Source organism: Carcharodon carcharias, chromosome 10 (assembly GCF_017639515.1).
Source record: "Carcharodon carcharias isolate sCarCar2 chromosome 10, sCarCar2.pri, whole genome shotgun sequence".
NCBI classification, from domain to species: domain Eukaryota; kingdom Metazoa; phylum Chordata; class Chondrichthyes; order Lamniformes; family Lamnidae; genus Carcharodon; species Carcharodon carcharias.
In genome coordinates this window covers 82,248,420-82,265,562 of record NC_054476.1, presented here as the reverse complement: position 1 = coordinate 82,265,562, position 17,143 = coordinate 82,248,420, and the positions used below count along the sequence as shown (strand labels likewise).

The window sequence follows — 17,143 nt, the reverse complement described above, 5'->3', positions numbered from 1 at the left end:
TTATGATCAAAAATTATTAAACTCAATTATGGTCCCAGAAGATTATAAAGTGCTCTCAGAATGCAGAACTTCTCCTTTAACTTGACTCACTTTCCCCAAATAAAAGGTGTCATTAAGAGTATCTGCATGGGTCTTAGCCATGCCTCCTTTTTACTGGAGTATATGGAACATTCTTTGATCCTGTCCTACTCAGGCCCCCTCCCTTCCTCACTTCTTTTTCTGGTACATTGATGACTCTGTCAGTACAGTTTTATGCCCTTGCCCTGAAGTAGAAAATGTTGTCAACTTTGCTTTCACTTTCTACCCTTGTCTCAGCTTCAAAATGTCCATCTCCAACTCTTCTCTTCTTTGACTTCTCTGTTTTTATTTCAATCAATGGGTATTTATTATAAGCCCACTGACTCCAACAGCTACCTTGCCTACACTTGCTCACACCCCATCCTCTCTAAGAATTCCAAGTTTCTCCATCACTTTTGCATTTGTTCTGATGGTGCTATCTTCCATGTTAGCATTTCCATATGGCTTCCTTTCTCCTCAACTGAGGATTGCGCACCCCCCCCCCCCCCCCCCCTCAACCCGCAACACTGTGGTCGACAGGACCCTTGACCATATCCATTCCATATCCTGCACTTTTGTCCTCACCTCTTCCCTAGGTCCTGAGCACTCCTTCCACATGAAACTGTATTCGCTGCTCACAAAATGGCGGTCTCTACACTGGGGAGTCCAAATTCAAATTGGGTGACCATTTTGTGGAACACTTCCATTCAGTCTGCAAAGTGACCCCAAGCTTGGAGTCGTTTGTCATTTTAATTCTTCACCTTGCTCACACTCTGAACCTTTTCTGTCTTAGGCTTCCAGAGTCTTGTAGTGAAACTCAACGCAAGCTCAAGGAATTGTACCTGATCTTCTGATTAGACACTTTCAAGCCTCACAGGCTCAACATTGTGTTCAACAGTTCTGGGTCATAATCTCTGCCCCCAATTTATTTCTTTATCTTTGCAAGCTTTGGTTTTATTCTCTTCTTTCTCTCCCTTTCACCACCTTTTTTTTGCTTTAATTTGGCAACTGTTCAATGTTCTGCCATTCAGACCTCTTCTAGGCACACCTTTTGTTTCTCTACTTGTTTCATTACCATTCCATTTGGCCTTCCATCATGAGCCCTTTTGTCATTTAACCCCCTCATAGTTCTTCCCTTTTATTCTGTACCTATCGCATCTTAACTTCTCCCAGTTCATCGACCTGAAATGTTAACTCTATTTATCTCTCCACAGACATTGCCGGATCTGCTGAGCAATTCCAGCATTTTCTGTTTTTATTTCATATTTCCAGCATCTACAGTATTTTGCTTTTTCAGCAACATCTCTTGCCTTGAACACAAAATTCACCCTAATTTTTTGAAATTAGAAAGGAATTGCCCAGTATAAAAACTGCACTGCATTGGTACGCTTTCCAATAGCCTCAATACCTGCTCAGAAATACAGGGTTCCCGGGCCTCTGATATTGGCAGTGTGTACCTGGCCAATTTTCTTTATTCTCTAAATGTCGGCATCACTGGCAAAGCGTCATTTTTTGCCCATCCCTTGTTTATATAACCGAATGACTTTCTAGACCAGTTGAAAGGGCACTAAGAATAGTATGGGACAGGAGCCATGTGCGGACCAGGCTGGTTAGGGGTGGCAGATTGCCTGACAAGTGGCATTAACTGCTGAATGTACAAACAGTGTATTGGAATGAAGAAAGTACAAAATAATATTTACCACTTACATTTACCAAACTTATGTCTTGTTTAGCTTTTACCTTCTGATTGGATCTCTGTGCTTTTAAAACAAAATACCAAAAATATTTGGAAAATAGTATAAAAAAATATATACCAAAATGCGCATATGGCAAGTTGCAAAGTTTTATTAAGGTTCTTCAATAACCCATTGACTTGAGTTATCTGGAAAAAACAACACTGTACAGCTCTGCATTCAGATTAATGTGGAGTTATGTTTGAAGTTTGCTTTTTCTTGCATCTTGACTAAACAATTTATTTCTGATATCATTTGGGGTTTTTTTATTTATTTAAATTTTTTGGCATTTTTCTATATCCCCATATTAGTTGGGAAGGTGAGATATACTTGCAGGGTACAGTCGGAATCTGTCTGAGTCTAGGGAACTGAAAAGTAATTTATACTGTTGATTATCTTGGACTGATGGGATTGTGTGGTTTAAATTAAGCGGAATTATTGCCAGGGTTGAACAAAGTCACTGAAGATTCAAATCTGGACCCTAGATTTGACCCTATATTTTCCATTATTAAAATCAGATTTTAAATTTAGAAAAAACCTGACTTCAGATTTGTCAAAGATGCAGTCAGGTAACTTGTAGTTTTTGATGAAATATGTCTGCATCTCATATTTAGTTGACATGGCCAAATTCAGGTACATTCCAGTATAAGTGATTAACACGGTTCTGAACACCGGTATCTTTCAATCCTACCAGCAGGGCATAGCCCAGATCTTAAGGGCTGTATGCACTGAAACAATGGAAATCTTCTTGGCACTAACTTTCACACTGCCAATCTAAATTGGAGTACCAGAAGGTCCTGGGCTAAAGCCCGGTTCCATGACTCGAACACATAATCTAGCTGGCTGTGGCATTTTTTTGGATGAAAGGTGCCACCTACTTGTTTAGATGGATGTACAGGTTATAATGGACATATTTCAAAGAACAGAACTCTATGGGTGTCTTGGTCAACATTCATCCCCAGTCAGCGCCACAAAACAGATCAGCTGATCATTCACCTCAATGCAGTCAGTAGGAGCTTGCTAGGTGCAATTTGACAACCATTTTTTTTTCATTCCATCATGGGATTTGAGCATCTCTGGCGAGACCAGCATTTATTGTCCATCCCTAATTACCCATGAGAAGATGTGGTGAGCCATTTCTTGAATATGATCGAGTGGTTTGCTAGGCCATTTCAGAGGACTATTAAGAGTCAGCCACCTTGCCTACTTAACAACAGTGACTACACTCCAAGTAATTTATTGGCTTTTGAAGCATTTTGGACCGTCCTGTTGATATGAGATGTGTTGAATAAATGCAAGTTATTTATTTCATTTGGCAATTTACATTGTTTCCTGTTGCTTGCAGGGCACATTTACAGAAATCCCAGCTAGTAATATTCGGCAAGTCATTGCACGGAGACTAACAGAGTCCAAGACCACCATCCCTCATTCGTATGCCAGTATTGACTGTAATATCGAACAAGTCTTAAAGATGAGGAAGCAACTAGCCAAAGGTGGGTTTTGCTTTTAATCTGACATTACTGTCAGAAAGACCGATTTCATTTTTCACATGTTCCCCCATAGCAACCTGACACTAATGCTGTAAGTGTAAAGCAAAAACAGAAATCACTCAGATCAGGAAATGTGTGGAAGGCAAAGTTAGGTTAACATATTGCACAGGGCTCACCATCAGCAAAGTCGTTCAGTTATATAAACGAGGGATGGGCAAAAAATGAGGCTTTGCCAGTAATGACCACATTTGGAGAACAAAGAAAATTGGCCAGGTACTCATTGCCATTATCAGAGGGCAGAGAATTAGTTTTTCTCCTTCAAAAACTGAATACTGTGCATCACCATTTTCTATTTTCTAATTAGCGACACTGGTGATTAAAAGAATGATTTCACCAACCAAACAATCTAGGACATTTCCTCAGCTTTAACATCACAACCATAGTGTGACATATATACTGTATGCTGTCATCAGGAATGCCATTAACCATAAGGGGACAGATTTTTTCTTACTTCACCTTTCACTTTCTCCCTTTTAATCCAGCGATAACAGTACAGCAAAGGAAACAGGGCATTTGGGACCTGAGTGGGCAGCCAACAGGATATCTCTTTAATCAATGACATTTAATAATTGGGAAATAACAGAGGAAGGACTCAGAACGAGGATAAGTTAGATTGGGTGAATTCAATATCACATCAGAAGATATAGAAAGGTACAGGAAGAGAGAGTAAAGAGGGAATTAAGTATTGGATTGAGAGAAAGAAAGAAAAAGTAATTTAAAAAAAAATAGCACCTTGCATTGTTACTATAGCACTTAGGCTGATAATTACTAGCTCTACATTTTTGCAGCAGATTTAGTTTGTATCTACTGCAAATAACAGCAACTTCACACCGTTCAGTGCACATCAATGGTGAAGCAGACTGCAAAATGCCATCTTCACAAAACTAATGGCAAAGCAGCGCAACTCTGACAGCAATATCTGTGCATTCGATTTAGCCAGAATTTGCCCTATGCTTCAAGTTGCTGTACCACTTATGCATAAATAACGATGAGCACCATAGCCTCTCCTGCTATTTTGAGAGCAACTTGGCGGGGGAGATGGTGGCATAATGGTAATGTTGTTGGTCTAGTAACCCAGAGGCCCAGGCTAATGCTCAGGGGACATGGGTTCAAAACCCACCAAGGCAGCTGGTGGAAGTTGAATTCAGTTAATAAATCTGGAATTATAAAGCTGGTCTCAGTTTGCAGCAGATTTAGTTTGTATCTACTGCAAAGAACAGCAACTTCACACCATTCAATGCACATCAGTGGTGAAGCAGACAACAAAATGCCATCTTCAGTAATGGTAACCATGAAACTATCATCGTAAAAACCCATCTGGGTTCACTAATGCCCTTTAGTCCTTACCTGACCTGGCCTACATGTGACTCAGATCCACAGCAATGTGGTTGAATCTTAACTGTTCCCTGAAATAGCCTAGCAAGGTTAGTTCAAGGGCAATTAGGCTTGAGCAACAAATGCTGGCCTTGCCAACGATGCCCACATCCCATGAAAGAACAAAAAAAAATTTATCTTGCAGAGAGTAGCTAAATCTCAAGTGTACAATGACCACCTGAACTTTGAGCGCTTGGTGCAGATTGGCATGTAATTCACTTGATGAGATAGATGACAGTTTGCTCGTTAGTCACTAACCATTATTCTCTGTATAAGTGACATGTAATAAATTGAATGTTGCATATTTTTATGACAGGAACATTATATCATTTAAGATCCAGGAAACCCATTCAAATGGAATTACTGCTTAAAGATTTTGTTAAAATGGCAAGAGATTCCTTATTCTATACAGTGTAACACAGTGATACAAGCATCTGGCTCAATATTTACTATTGTGAGAATTTACTTCAAAGGGCCAGCTTTTTGGAATTTGAGCAGAGGATATTTGGGTCGGGGATGTACTGCAATACATTAGACCCCTGTAGTTTCAACTCTGGGTCTTGGGTTTGAATGTACCTCAGACAAGTAAGTAAAAGTTGCTTCTCTTTGGCTGCGTGTTCAGATGTTTTATTCAGTTTCCAACGGGTTTAAGTTGGCAATGCAAAATACTGTATAAGTTGGCTTGAACCGATGGGTATGTCTAAAGTTGTCTCTTGCTCATTCCATTAAGCTTTTCAGCCAAATTTTTCATAATTACAACCTCAACAAAAAATTTGTAAATACATATTTTTAGCTACAAAACACATTGGACAAAAGTGTAGAAAAGAGGTGGCCAGGGTTTAATAGGTTGATATCCATTTATCGAATCAGGCAGCAGAAGACGCTCTTCATGCAGCTCCTAAATACAGGCTTCAGTGAGCATCGCCTGCTCTGAATTCATTCTGAGGCTTGTCCTGGTTTACTCTTAAAGGGAACTGCATTTCTAACGTTGTCAGCCAGGAAAGGATTTATACCAAATAACGTACGTTTAGAGGTTGTCCATATTTGTATCACTGTGCTTCCAGGTATTCTTGTTATGCTGCATAGACTAAGGAATCTCTTACCATTTTAATCATATCGTTAAGCAGTAATTCAATTTGAATCAATTGCCTGGATCTTAAATTATATAATGTTCCTGTCATAAAACAGTGTACTGCTCATTTTATTATGCAGCACTAATGGATATGGGGTAGTGACTGACTACCAGACTAATCTATCACACAAAAGAATTAGATGCCAATCTGCACCAAAAGCTGAAAGTTCAGGTTGTTGTAACTACTATCTGCAAGATAAATTGGTCGTGCCAAAATATTTCAAGTTTATTGAGTGGTCATCTAGAACCATCAACAGAAAACGAGAGTCAGCAGAAATTGAGAAACTTCAATGTATCTCGGGCTTATGTGATTCTCATAACTGCATGAACAGCATTTGTGCCACTCATGAATAGACTTGCTTGCCACTGTTCCACACAGCGTGCCTTTTATTTATAGTATAATTTTACTTATAGGGGAATATTTGCACCACCATTCAGTTGTTATAGACCGATTATCACATCCCTCACCTGAAATGATGTTGCTGTCAAAGGCATTCTGCTATTGTGCAATATTTCCATTGGCTTGGACCCCTGATTAGGAGGTACTGCTTTCATTGAATCTCATTCATCAGCTCAGCCAAGACTATAGCTTACCCTCAGAGTGCTGAATGTCTTCTTCAGTTCAAAGCAGTCAGTTTCTACTGTGCTGTTGTTTAGACTGCACAACAGTTTACTGCAGCTTTCCTTTCTTTTCAACCGGCAACTTTTAAAAGCTCATATTAGCTTTGCAGGTAAAATGCTCAATAAGATAAGTAACTCTTTTACCAAAGCGATTCAATCAAAGGGAATCAGACAAGGCAGTAACTTCACTACAAAATCGAAGAGAGAGTGCAAATTCTGCCTACCATGTGTGATGTTTCAGCATTTTTTTCCCTGCTTAGTCAACTCAAGTTACTTTAATTTGTGAGAAATCAATGCATGTAGTTCTCTGGAAAATTAAGATGCCCTTTCCCTTCCCCACATTCACAAAGTACAAATACATACTTCCAGCTGAAACAACCTGCAGCTTTCTAGCAAGTTTAACTGCATTGATTTTGATGTGGAGAGGGTAAAGTTCTGTGTTATATGTTTAGTGACTTTATTTGTAACCTGAGGTTCTCAGCTTTAAATCTGAGAGTTCATGTTCTGAACCTGGGCCCATGTAAGAAGCAGGAGTGCTGTTTTATCTGGAAAAAGGAATCCTTTATTTCTATTTAAATCTGACTCCTTTGTCATTATCAAGGTAATTATTATAATCTTGCCAAACCTAAAAGCAAAATAATGATTGTGCCATGGTGTATTACATAGCAAAAACCTAATGGCATGTCATGAGTTCACTGAAGACTGGGTTTACAAAAAGTTGTGCCATCTTTATGACTGCCTGTTTAGTATTTCACCTTCTAAGTTAAAGTATTGCAATTTCTAAGAGCCAAATCAGTTTGAATAATGTCCCCTCCCCTTTCTCATCACAGAATGTGGGAGGGAAATCAAAATGACTTGTCTCACGGAGACTTTCCTGCTGGCAGCTTAAGTTTACTCAGGGTCGCAGCTGTCACAGACCTTTGGAGCTTCAGGCATATCGAATAAGCAAGTTTAAATATTTTCAATCCTCACCTTTCTTCCCCTGGTCCTCCCAAGGTAAGGAAAAGAAACCAAAATAGTTTCCCATGTAGATCCAATTAAACATTTTCAGAAGCTCCAATCAAGAAATTAATCAGGCTCCTGTGTAATATGATTTCATCTGTGTTGCCAAATCCAGGTCTACAGCTGTTGGCCATTTGCCGAGTACATGCACTGGGACTTCAGCAGTGCCTGTACAGGACCATTTTAATATTTTACCTGCACCACCAATCCTTCCCACACAATGCAATAAAATACAAGCTGCAAAGGACCATAGCATTAGACTGTAACACAGCATATTCAAAATATCCAGATAATAAAGATTGTGTCTGGACATGGATGGCATGGTCCTTGCACCTCCCCTCTCGAATATGTCCTGTAGACTGAACTATAGTATCAATTTCAAGGAATTGCTAAGATTATGCTAGTTCAAGTGTTCTAATAGGATTTAATACTAGAGTCATTGGTTTCTCGTAGAGTCTAGACAAGCTGTTTTGTTTCCTGTCCTTTTACGAGCATTGAGAGGTATCAGAGAGCCAAGTTAATCCTTCTGCTGATGAATAATTTTAACATTTTTTTTAGTGTTCATGTTTTTCTTCATTATACTCGCCAGTAATTTTGACTCATTTCTAATATTGAATATTGCATAACTGATTAACAACTTGAATTTATATTGCATCTTTAATGAAGAGAAACATCCCATAGAGCTTTATACAGCTGTAAGAAAACCAATCAGGAGTAAAAGAAAGTAGCATTGAGTCCAGCTGAAGGGATAATCATACATCAGACAAACGGCATCTGTATAACAACAAGTCATGTGTCCAGTACGTGATGTGATACTACGTTCATGCACATCAGTGATCCTGGGGGAACCACTGTTTGTAAAAGGAAATGGCAGCACTTTCATTTTGTAAAGTTTTGTTTATTGTAACTGTTGCAGTTTTGAGTATTTAGTTTTGTTTCTTAATAGCAGACCTTGTCCCTAGGAATTGGGAGCCTGTACCTTTACTATACTTTTGTATGCACTTAAGGATTATTAATAACTTGACTTGAACCAGACTGCAAGCTAAGAGATCTTTGATAAGAGATCCACACTGCACTTCCAACCCTCTTCAAAATAAGTATTGTCTCACAGAAAACAATAATATCTTTATGCCTTAATAGTGAGGTTAATAGGCCATGCAAAAAGCAAACCAAGCACTGGGGTTTATTTCCAAAAGGATAGAATTGAAAAACAGAGAAGCTATGCTGAACTTAGAAAAATCCTTGGTTAGGCCACACTCAAATACCACGTACACCATATTGTATTGTAAGAAGGATTTGGTGGCATTCGGGAGTGTGTAAAAATGATGTACGAAGATGATAGCAAAATTGTGAGGTTATACCTTTCAGGAAATGATGAGTAAGTTACATATCTTTAAGAATAGGTAGTAAAATGGGAAAACACTTGAGACCAGAGAGGAACAGTGTTTGGGAACTGATGCAGGGCTGGAGCAGCCTGTAGCAATAAGGCACCGTGAAGCAGTTTTGTGGGGGGGGTTAGTTTTCAAGAAAAGGACAGTGATTTTAAACTTTAGGCTTTGCAGGATGAAGAACCAATGTCAAGGACAATCTGGATGATGGGCAAGTTGGACGTTGAATAGGACAGGATACAGGCAGCAGAGTTTGACGAAGTTAGTGTTTATGTAGAGTAAAGAATAGAAAAGTGGAGTCATTGTGTATGGAGGTGACAGTAGGTATAAGGGTTTCTATGAAATAGAGTCAGATTTCAGTGGCGTAGTGATAGAATAGAGGCAGGCAATGTTGCAGAGGTGGGAATGAGTGGTCAGTGTATAAAAAGGATATGGGAATAGAGATGACATTTTAACATCTCTTTCTCTCATTTTGATGGTATATCCTTGCCAAGAGACAGGCTGCTGAGCACTGCACTGCTAGGCTCCAGGCTGCGCTGGAGACAGACTGCTGACTCCACTGTCTTGTTGGCTTTGATGACCTTGGCAGTCGTCCTATGACCAGTTGACCCAGTGTTGGCCCCACCTGAGAAGGAGCAGCCACCACTGCTGGCATCCCCCCAGTTGCCGCAGCCTCATCAGAAGCCACGGTCACTGGAAGAGAGGTGGAGGAGCTGCTGCTGTCACCCAGAGCGCCCTGAGAGGAGCCTGCAGAGACGACAGACAGCTCATGTGCCAATATGAGGTTGCTCTGGACATCCCTGCTCACCATTGCTGGGATAATGGGTACATCATCCATCTTCCACACAGGCACTGACCACCTGAGGTCAGTGCCTGTGTGAGAGTTTGCAGGTCCGTGTGCAATCCCAGGAACTCCTCATTCTGTCCCTGGAGCAGCCTCTCCATGAGAGTTGCCACTTTCTCATTGGAGGAGGCAGTGCGCTCAACCATGAGTGTCAATGAGGTGCTCATGCTCCGCATGGACTCCTCTATAACGGAGACCATGGCACGCATACCCTGACGGATCTCTGCCTGATCCTCCCGCACATCTCACTGGACATCCAGCATCTGCTGCCTAATGGACGACTCCAGAGGCTCATCATCTACCTTCAACTGAGTGTCGTCCTGGTCTCCAGCAGTCCTCCGACTGCCGGCACCCTGGGAACACTCTGCCTCTGCCTATACCTCAAGCAAGTGTGAAGTGCCCTCACCGCTGTGCTCTGACATTCTAACTGAAGATCTAACCCCACCAAGGTGCTGGTAACTGTACTGGTGCGGGTGTGACGCAGGTGCATCTGGAGTCTGGCAGTCCTCTAGCATCAGGGGTGCCTCTTCGGCACCCTGTGATTGGGTGTGTAGTGGCAAACCTAAGGGAGAACAATATGTCTCTAGTTTACGTAGCCATACTGTCACTTGGCATGCCAGGCACCCTGGTGAGACAATGGAGATCTTCATCATGGCACCATTGTCTTTCAATGATCAATGGGGAATCCGGTTTTGAGGTTCCCATCAATGATGAGACTACACAGGAATGTCTGCAGTATCCGAAATCCTCACCTCTGTGCACTGCACTCTTACCTTCATCTGAAACCCCAGCCTCTTCATGGCCAGTTGACCGAGGTGCCTGACACCTCTCCAGCTCCAAAGTGTCCTCTCATATCTGGTTAGGATTGGGAGATTAGCAGGGCCTCCGTGGGTCTGCAACCTCTCAACGTTGTTATGGGCTGTCTTCTCCTGAAAGGACAAAGGAGCATTGATTAGTCCACTCTCTACCTACAGCACCATTGCAGCCTGGCCAACCCCACCTGAGGAACACCTCGCAGGGCACATCCGAGTCATAGCCTCGATCCACAAGGCACTCAGCCCAAGCAGACAGGGCTCACCCCCTTGGCCAGATCCAGCGTCATTGACAATTGGCACTCAGACTTTAACACCCCTGAACTCCACAGGGGGACAGCCATCCCTTAACACTAAATAGACTGATCCATGCCAACATAATACTGACCCTTCCTGAGCACAGCAGGTTGTTATACCTCTTGCAGCACTGGAAATAGACACAGCACGTATCATGGCTGCTGACCTGCGCTGCCACCTCCTCCCAAGCTCTTTTGGTTAGGTGCAGTGACCTCCTCCTTCCAGCACTGGGGACAAGGGTGTCCCTCCTGGCAGCCACCTCCTCCAGGAGGACCGCGAAGCACTCGTCAGAAAACCGGGAGGCTGAGTGCCCACCTGACCTGCGCTCCCACCTGGCATTTGCAGCCGCATTGGAATCAATAATTTTTAATCTCCTGCTAACAACACTGAAGATGTCTTCCTCGCCAGCAGCCCCCCAGGACCTGACTGGGCCAATTTTAAACCGGGTCACCATTGGACCAGGCGGCCGACAGGCCCCCACCCTCTTCTCGACCACTGGGGAGCCGCTGTTCATGCTTGGTGGGTCTTAATTGGCCCGCTGACGTGAAATCACAGTCGCGGGCCGATCGAGGGCCACGGGCTGTTTGCCGCTCACTCCCAGACCTGCAGAGCTCAAAATTCTGGCCAATGACTTTTATACTTGGCTCTCCATAGAATTGCCTATACAACCAGCACAGGAAAATCTCTAATGACGAGGCTGACTCCAAAGTGTGGTGCATTTTGATATGGCCACGGCACTTAAGGTATGATGGGTCAGCACTGAACTTGCCCATCTCTCAGAATTGGGTGTCAACTAAAGGTACCCCTAAAGGTTTATCCTGCCATCCAGCTGAATATTAGAGATGAGGTGAAAGTGTGCAGCTAGAAGGTAAGGGGCTACTATCAAAGCCCAGTGTTCAGTTTGGGCTGAGAAAGTAATCACTTGCTTGTGGCTCCTAGGTAGTGCTCCCTGAAACCCTTTCTTTTTCATCGTTTCACAGAGTGCCTTCATCCAATATAATCCTTGCTGAACCACACTACTTCAGAATAGTCCCTACTGCTTTTATTTCTGGAGCTGCCTGCTCATGTTTAACACTGCTCAGTCAAGAGCTGAACAGAGAGAGTTTTCAGCACAGATTTGGCTGCGCCTGACTTGTGTGGAAATTAAAAGACTTTTTTCTATTGTATAACATTTTAAATACTTCCTCTTTAATCAATGGCTGTATATTTAAGTGAAAATCATTTTGTGTCGAACATAGACTTACTAAACAGTTCAGGCTCTAGGCTTGGATGCATTTCATTGTCCAATAAAAAAAACACTTTGTAATATTTGAGGACGCGTTATTAAGTTACTGAAGGATTACATTTAGAAACAGGGCCTGATTATATTGCTAAACTGCTCAAATTCAAGTTCACAACGCCATTTTAAAATACTTCTGTAGACTGATAATACAGATAATCCTCTGTGTGAACCTGGAGCAAGCACATAGCAGCCTTAGCAAACCCAGCACCACAGACAATGTGTGACCCTGTATTCAACACACACCATAGACAATGTTACCTTGTACCCCACACACACCATAGACAATGTTACCTTGTACCCCACACACACCATAGACAATGTGTGACCATGTACCCGACACACAGAGCAGACAGTGTGTGACCCTGTATCCAGCACACAGCGCAGTGTGACACCCTGTATCCAACACACACCACAGTGAGTGACCCTGTATCCATCACACACCACAGACAGTGTGTGCCCTGTATCTAACACATATCACAGACAGTGTGACCCTGTATCCAATACACCAAAGACAATGTGTGACCCTGTACCCAGCATATAGCAGTGCCTGACCCTGTATCCAACACACCATAGCACAGTGTGTGACCCTGTATCCAACACACACCACAGATAATGGGACCGACGACCTGACCTCACCCTATGATGCACGTCAGCTGATTCCTGTAATATGACACCATTTGCGAGACATAGTCCACAAGTCGATTGGAATGTCAAAGAGCCTGGAGCCAGAGTAAGAAAAAGGTTCCCAGCTGCCTTTTCATTACCTACATTTTTTCCTGCTTTCCTCGTCACAGAGTTCAATGAAAACAATGGCCTAATGTCAAGTAGAGGGCAACTCAATTCAGCTTTTCTGTGATTCCCTGCAAACCTTCCTAGATATCTCTTCCAAATGTACATTCATTGCTGGAGTGCTAATTTTCATAAATACCATAGATCACGATGTATAAGTCAACCTTTGAAGCTTTAAGAAATAATGCGGTTGATCTATACACTGAGTATAAAATGTGAACTGCAATTCCTAGTGTAGGTGGTCACCATTTTAAAACATGAAAAAAGACATAACACTGGTAATTGAAATTAAATCAACGTGTCACTTTTTAAAAATTAGGTAATTTTACAGGGATAGTTTGAACCATAATCATATTGTTTTAAACACTCATTGCCTGCGCATCCAACACAGAGGGTTCATCGAATTCATCCTGAATCACTTCGGCTATGGCATCATTTTAAGGACCCACTCTAGATCAAATGTGGCACTTCTAGTCTCATAATGATCCCTCCGCAACAAAACCTTCTCCATCCATTGAATTGGATTTTCCACATTTTTTGAACAATCTGATGACTGCACTAATAGAATCCCAAGATTTGATGACAAAACCACACACAACAACAATCGGGACAGCATGCATATTTCTACTCTTTATGAAGGTTTTTATTCCCGTCAGCCATCCACCTATTCCAATCAGTACAAACATGATCCTTGAATGACTTGTTGGGGCACACATCCAAAGGTTGAACAATGGACTTTGGACCCCTGGTATTTTTTTTAATTCGTTTATCGAATGTGGGTGTTGCTGGCTTGGCCAGCATTTGTTCCACATTCCTAATTGCCCTTGAAAAGGTGATGGTGAGCTGCTTTCTTGAACCGCAGTAGTCCCTGTGGTGTAAGTACACCCAGCGTGCTGTTAGGGAGGGAGTTCCAGGATTTTGACCCAGCAACAGTGAAGGAACGACGATATATTTCCAAGCCAGGATGGCGAGTGCCTTGGAGGGGAACTTCCAGGTGGTGGTGTTCCCATTTATCTGCTGCCCTTGTCCTGCTAGACGGTAGTGATCGTGGGTTTGGAAGGTGCTGTCTAAGAAGCCTTGGTGAGTTTCTACAGTGTATCTTGTAGGTGGTACACACTGCTACCACTGTTCGTCAGTGGTGGAGGGAGTGAATGTTTGTGGAAGGGGTGCCAATCAAGTGGGCTGCTTTGTCCTGGATGGTGTCAAGCTTCTTGAGTGTGGTTGGAGCTGCACTCATCCAGGCAAGTGGAGAGTATTCCATCATGCTCCTGACTTCTGCCTTGTAGATGGTGGACAGGATTTGGGGAGTCAGGAGGTGAGTTACTCGCCACAGGGTTCCTAGCCTCTCACTTGCTCTTGTAGCTACAGTATTTATATGGCTAGTCCAGTTCAGTTTCTAGTCAATGGTAACCCCCAGACTGTTGATAGTGGGGGATTCAGCGATGTTAATGTCATTGAACATCAAGAGGCAATGGTTAGATTCTGTCTTGTTGGAGATGGTTGACGTCCAACAACCACAACCATCTTCCTTTATGCTAGGTATGACTGCAAGCAGCGGAGTGTTTTCCACCTGATTCCCATTGACTCCAGTTTTGCTAGGGCTCCTGATGCCACACTTGGCCAAATGCTGCCTTGATGTCTCTTCTGGAGTTCAGCTCTTTTGTCTGTGTTTGAACCAAGGCTGTAATGAGTTCAATAGCTGAGTGACACAGGCAGAACCTAAACTGCATCAGTGAGCAGGTTATTGCTGTGCAAGTGCCGCTTGATAGCACTTTTGATGATCCTATCCATCATTTACTGATGAAGTGTGGATGGTATTTCTTCGCAGGTACCTCGATCTCATCAGTTATATGGGATCTGAACATGTCCCACACTAATAAGCTGCAATCTTTGTTTAGGCCTATTCCACACGTTATCAAAACATAACTTCATTCCATCCTCATCCATCCAACCATAGTCATGGATATGCACAAAACCCCTGCAAGGAACTTGATTTTCAGCATGGTTTAAAGTTTGAAAATTGCCATAGGCTACAATTTTGTTTTGTTAGCCATACAGACTAGTACCACTATGAATTTTGTCTTCCATGAGCTGTGGTTTTCACTAGAACTGTTTTTGAATCTTTGCACTCCACAATTCATTTGCTTGGCGTATCAAAATTCATGGGAGCTTCATCAATGTTACCAGTGTGACATAATGGGTACTCATATTTTTGCTGCTGTCTGGTGATGAATCACTAGAAACGTCGTTTTGGCTTTGAGGTCTTTTGGTAGTCTCTGAGCGATCTTGGTCTTCTGCATTTTCCGAAATCTTTGCTGGACTCGAGGGTTTGGATTAGCTTCCTTAAGTGCGTACATAAGTCTTGAATTTCCTGTGATGATGTAACCATTCTGACAATTTTCAAGGACCCATTCCGATACATGATTCTCAAGATCAGGCCTGTGGCTGGACTCTGTTCCCATGGCACGTTTGGTCTTGGGCATGTCCTTCAGAGAGGGCTCCTCCTTTCATTCTCACGCCATTTTTTACTAACACCGAATTCCATTGCTTCCGTACAGTTATTTGACGAGTTCACAAACGTTGCAGCTTTTAGCTTGAAAGCAGTTTCGTACTTCATTTTTTTTGTAGGAGGACCCATTTCTGTTCATCAGTCACCATGCGCGATCTACTCTGTGTGGGTGTGTCTTATACAGCCTCACATCATCTTGACAAGCGCCTGATTGATCCCATGTGCTGATTTATAACGTGTGTATAACCCTAATCATATTTGAGTTAAAAAATTGAGGCGGACTCCAAATGCAAGTACAGCCCTGAAAATACATTTATTAGCTGAAAAATAGGGGGTCGACTTATACACCAAGTATAGGCCTAAACATGCATTTTGGCACCAAATTGTTTTATACACTGGGTCAACTTATATGTCATGATTTACAGTAAAAACAGAAAATGCTGGAAATACTCAGCAGGTCAGGTGATATCTGCAGAGATTGAAACAGATTATCTTTGATCAGAATGGGTTAATTAATACTTCCTACAATTTACACACTATAGTTAATACACTTTTCTCTAAATTGTTTACAAATTTCATACTCAGTTTTCTTTCTATTGTTCAGTGCTCTCCAATAATGGGTCACTTAATAATCCTTAACTCAATCAAAAGGGATTCTGTTCAAACAACTTCTCTGTTTAAATGCCATTATTTCTAATTAATAATTCTACCCCATCTTTCTTTATCTTTCCCTATCCCTCAATGGAAACCTGCCCATTTTCAATTTTCCACCTTCCATATCCTTAAATTAAAAGGTTCTAACTACTAATACTGAACTACTAGTACTGTTCAGTAAATCTAACGCAGGGCTTAAATTCCTTTGGCTGGATATATACTTAAGATAGATGTTGTATTCCAGCCCAGCTGTAATGGTTGACAGGGTTATTACACCACCAAGACAATGTAAAATGAGAGTGAAGCCTGATTGCTTTGTGGACCTTGTGCCTTATCCAGCAGTTACTACATAATCCGAAATGTGGCTGGATGGCATAGCAAGTGATTACAAGTTGAAATAAAAACAGAAAGTGCTGATTAAACTCAGCAGGTCTGGTAGCATCTGTGGAGAGAGAAAGAGAGTTAACATTTCAAGTCCAATATGACTCTTCTCCAGAACAGAAGAAAGGCAGCTCTGCCAACTCTGTTTCTGATGCTGCCAGACCTGCTGAGTTTTTCCAGCACTATGTTTTTATTTCAGATCTCCAGTATCTGGAGTATTTTGCTTTTATTTTATTGTCACAAGTTGAAATCTGTTATCAATTAAGGAATATGTAAATATCCATCATGAAGGCAAATTGACAGCCTGTTCCACACTTTGCTGTAGTTAAATCAGTTGAAAAGGAAATTGAGCAGCATGTAAAATGGACTACTGAATCACCTAATACCTGTATTACATGAGCACCCAAGACAAATTTCAATCCCTTTTGCATTTCAGGCATAGAACAAACAGAACTTTACTTTGTTAGAAGAAAGATCAGTGTACTATCAAACTGTTCCAACTAGTTTGGGTTAGGCTCCTTATTGCACTAAGTGAGGGCACTTTCCTTATAGAGCAGCTATCTTTCTTTGTTCAGACAAGTGTCATTTTAAGGCACAAAAATAAAAGACATACATGAAAGAGCTCATCAAATTCCAGCTTTTCACAGAACCTTAGCTACAATTAATCATGTCCTGTTTAATCAAAAAGCCACAGTAACATCAACTTGAAAGCAAAATG

General features: G+C 41.8%; 1 protein-coding gene across 2 annotated transcripts in view; it reads left to right on the top strand.

Moving 5' to 3' along the window:
- The window catches only part of pdhx (pyruvate dehydrogenase complex component X), a 230,810-nt gene that overhangs the window by 151,481 nt on the left and 62,186 nt on the right, over positions 1–17,143 (top strand). For both annotated transcript variants that reach the window (XM_041197437.1, XM_041197438.1), the window contains one exon: positions 3,136–3,283. In XM_041197437.1, coding sequence (XP_041053371.1) covers positions 3,136–3,283 — 148 coding nt within the window. The remainder of the gene's footprint in view (positions 1–3,135; positions 3,284–17,143) is intronic.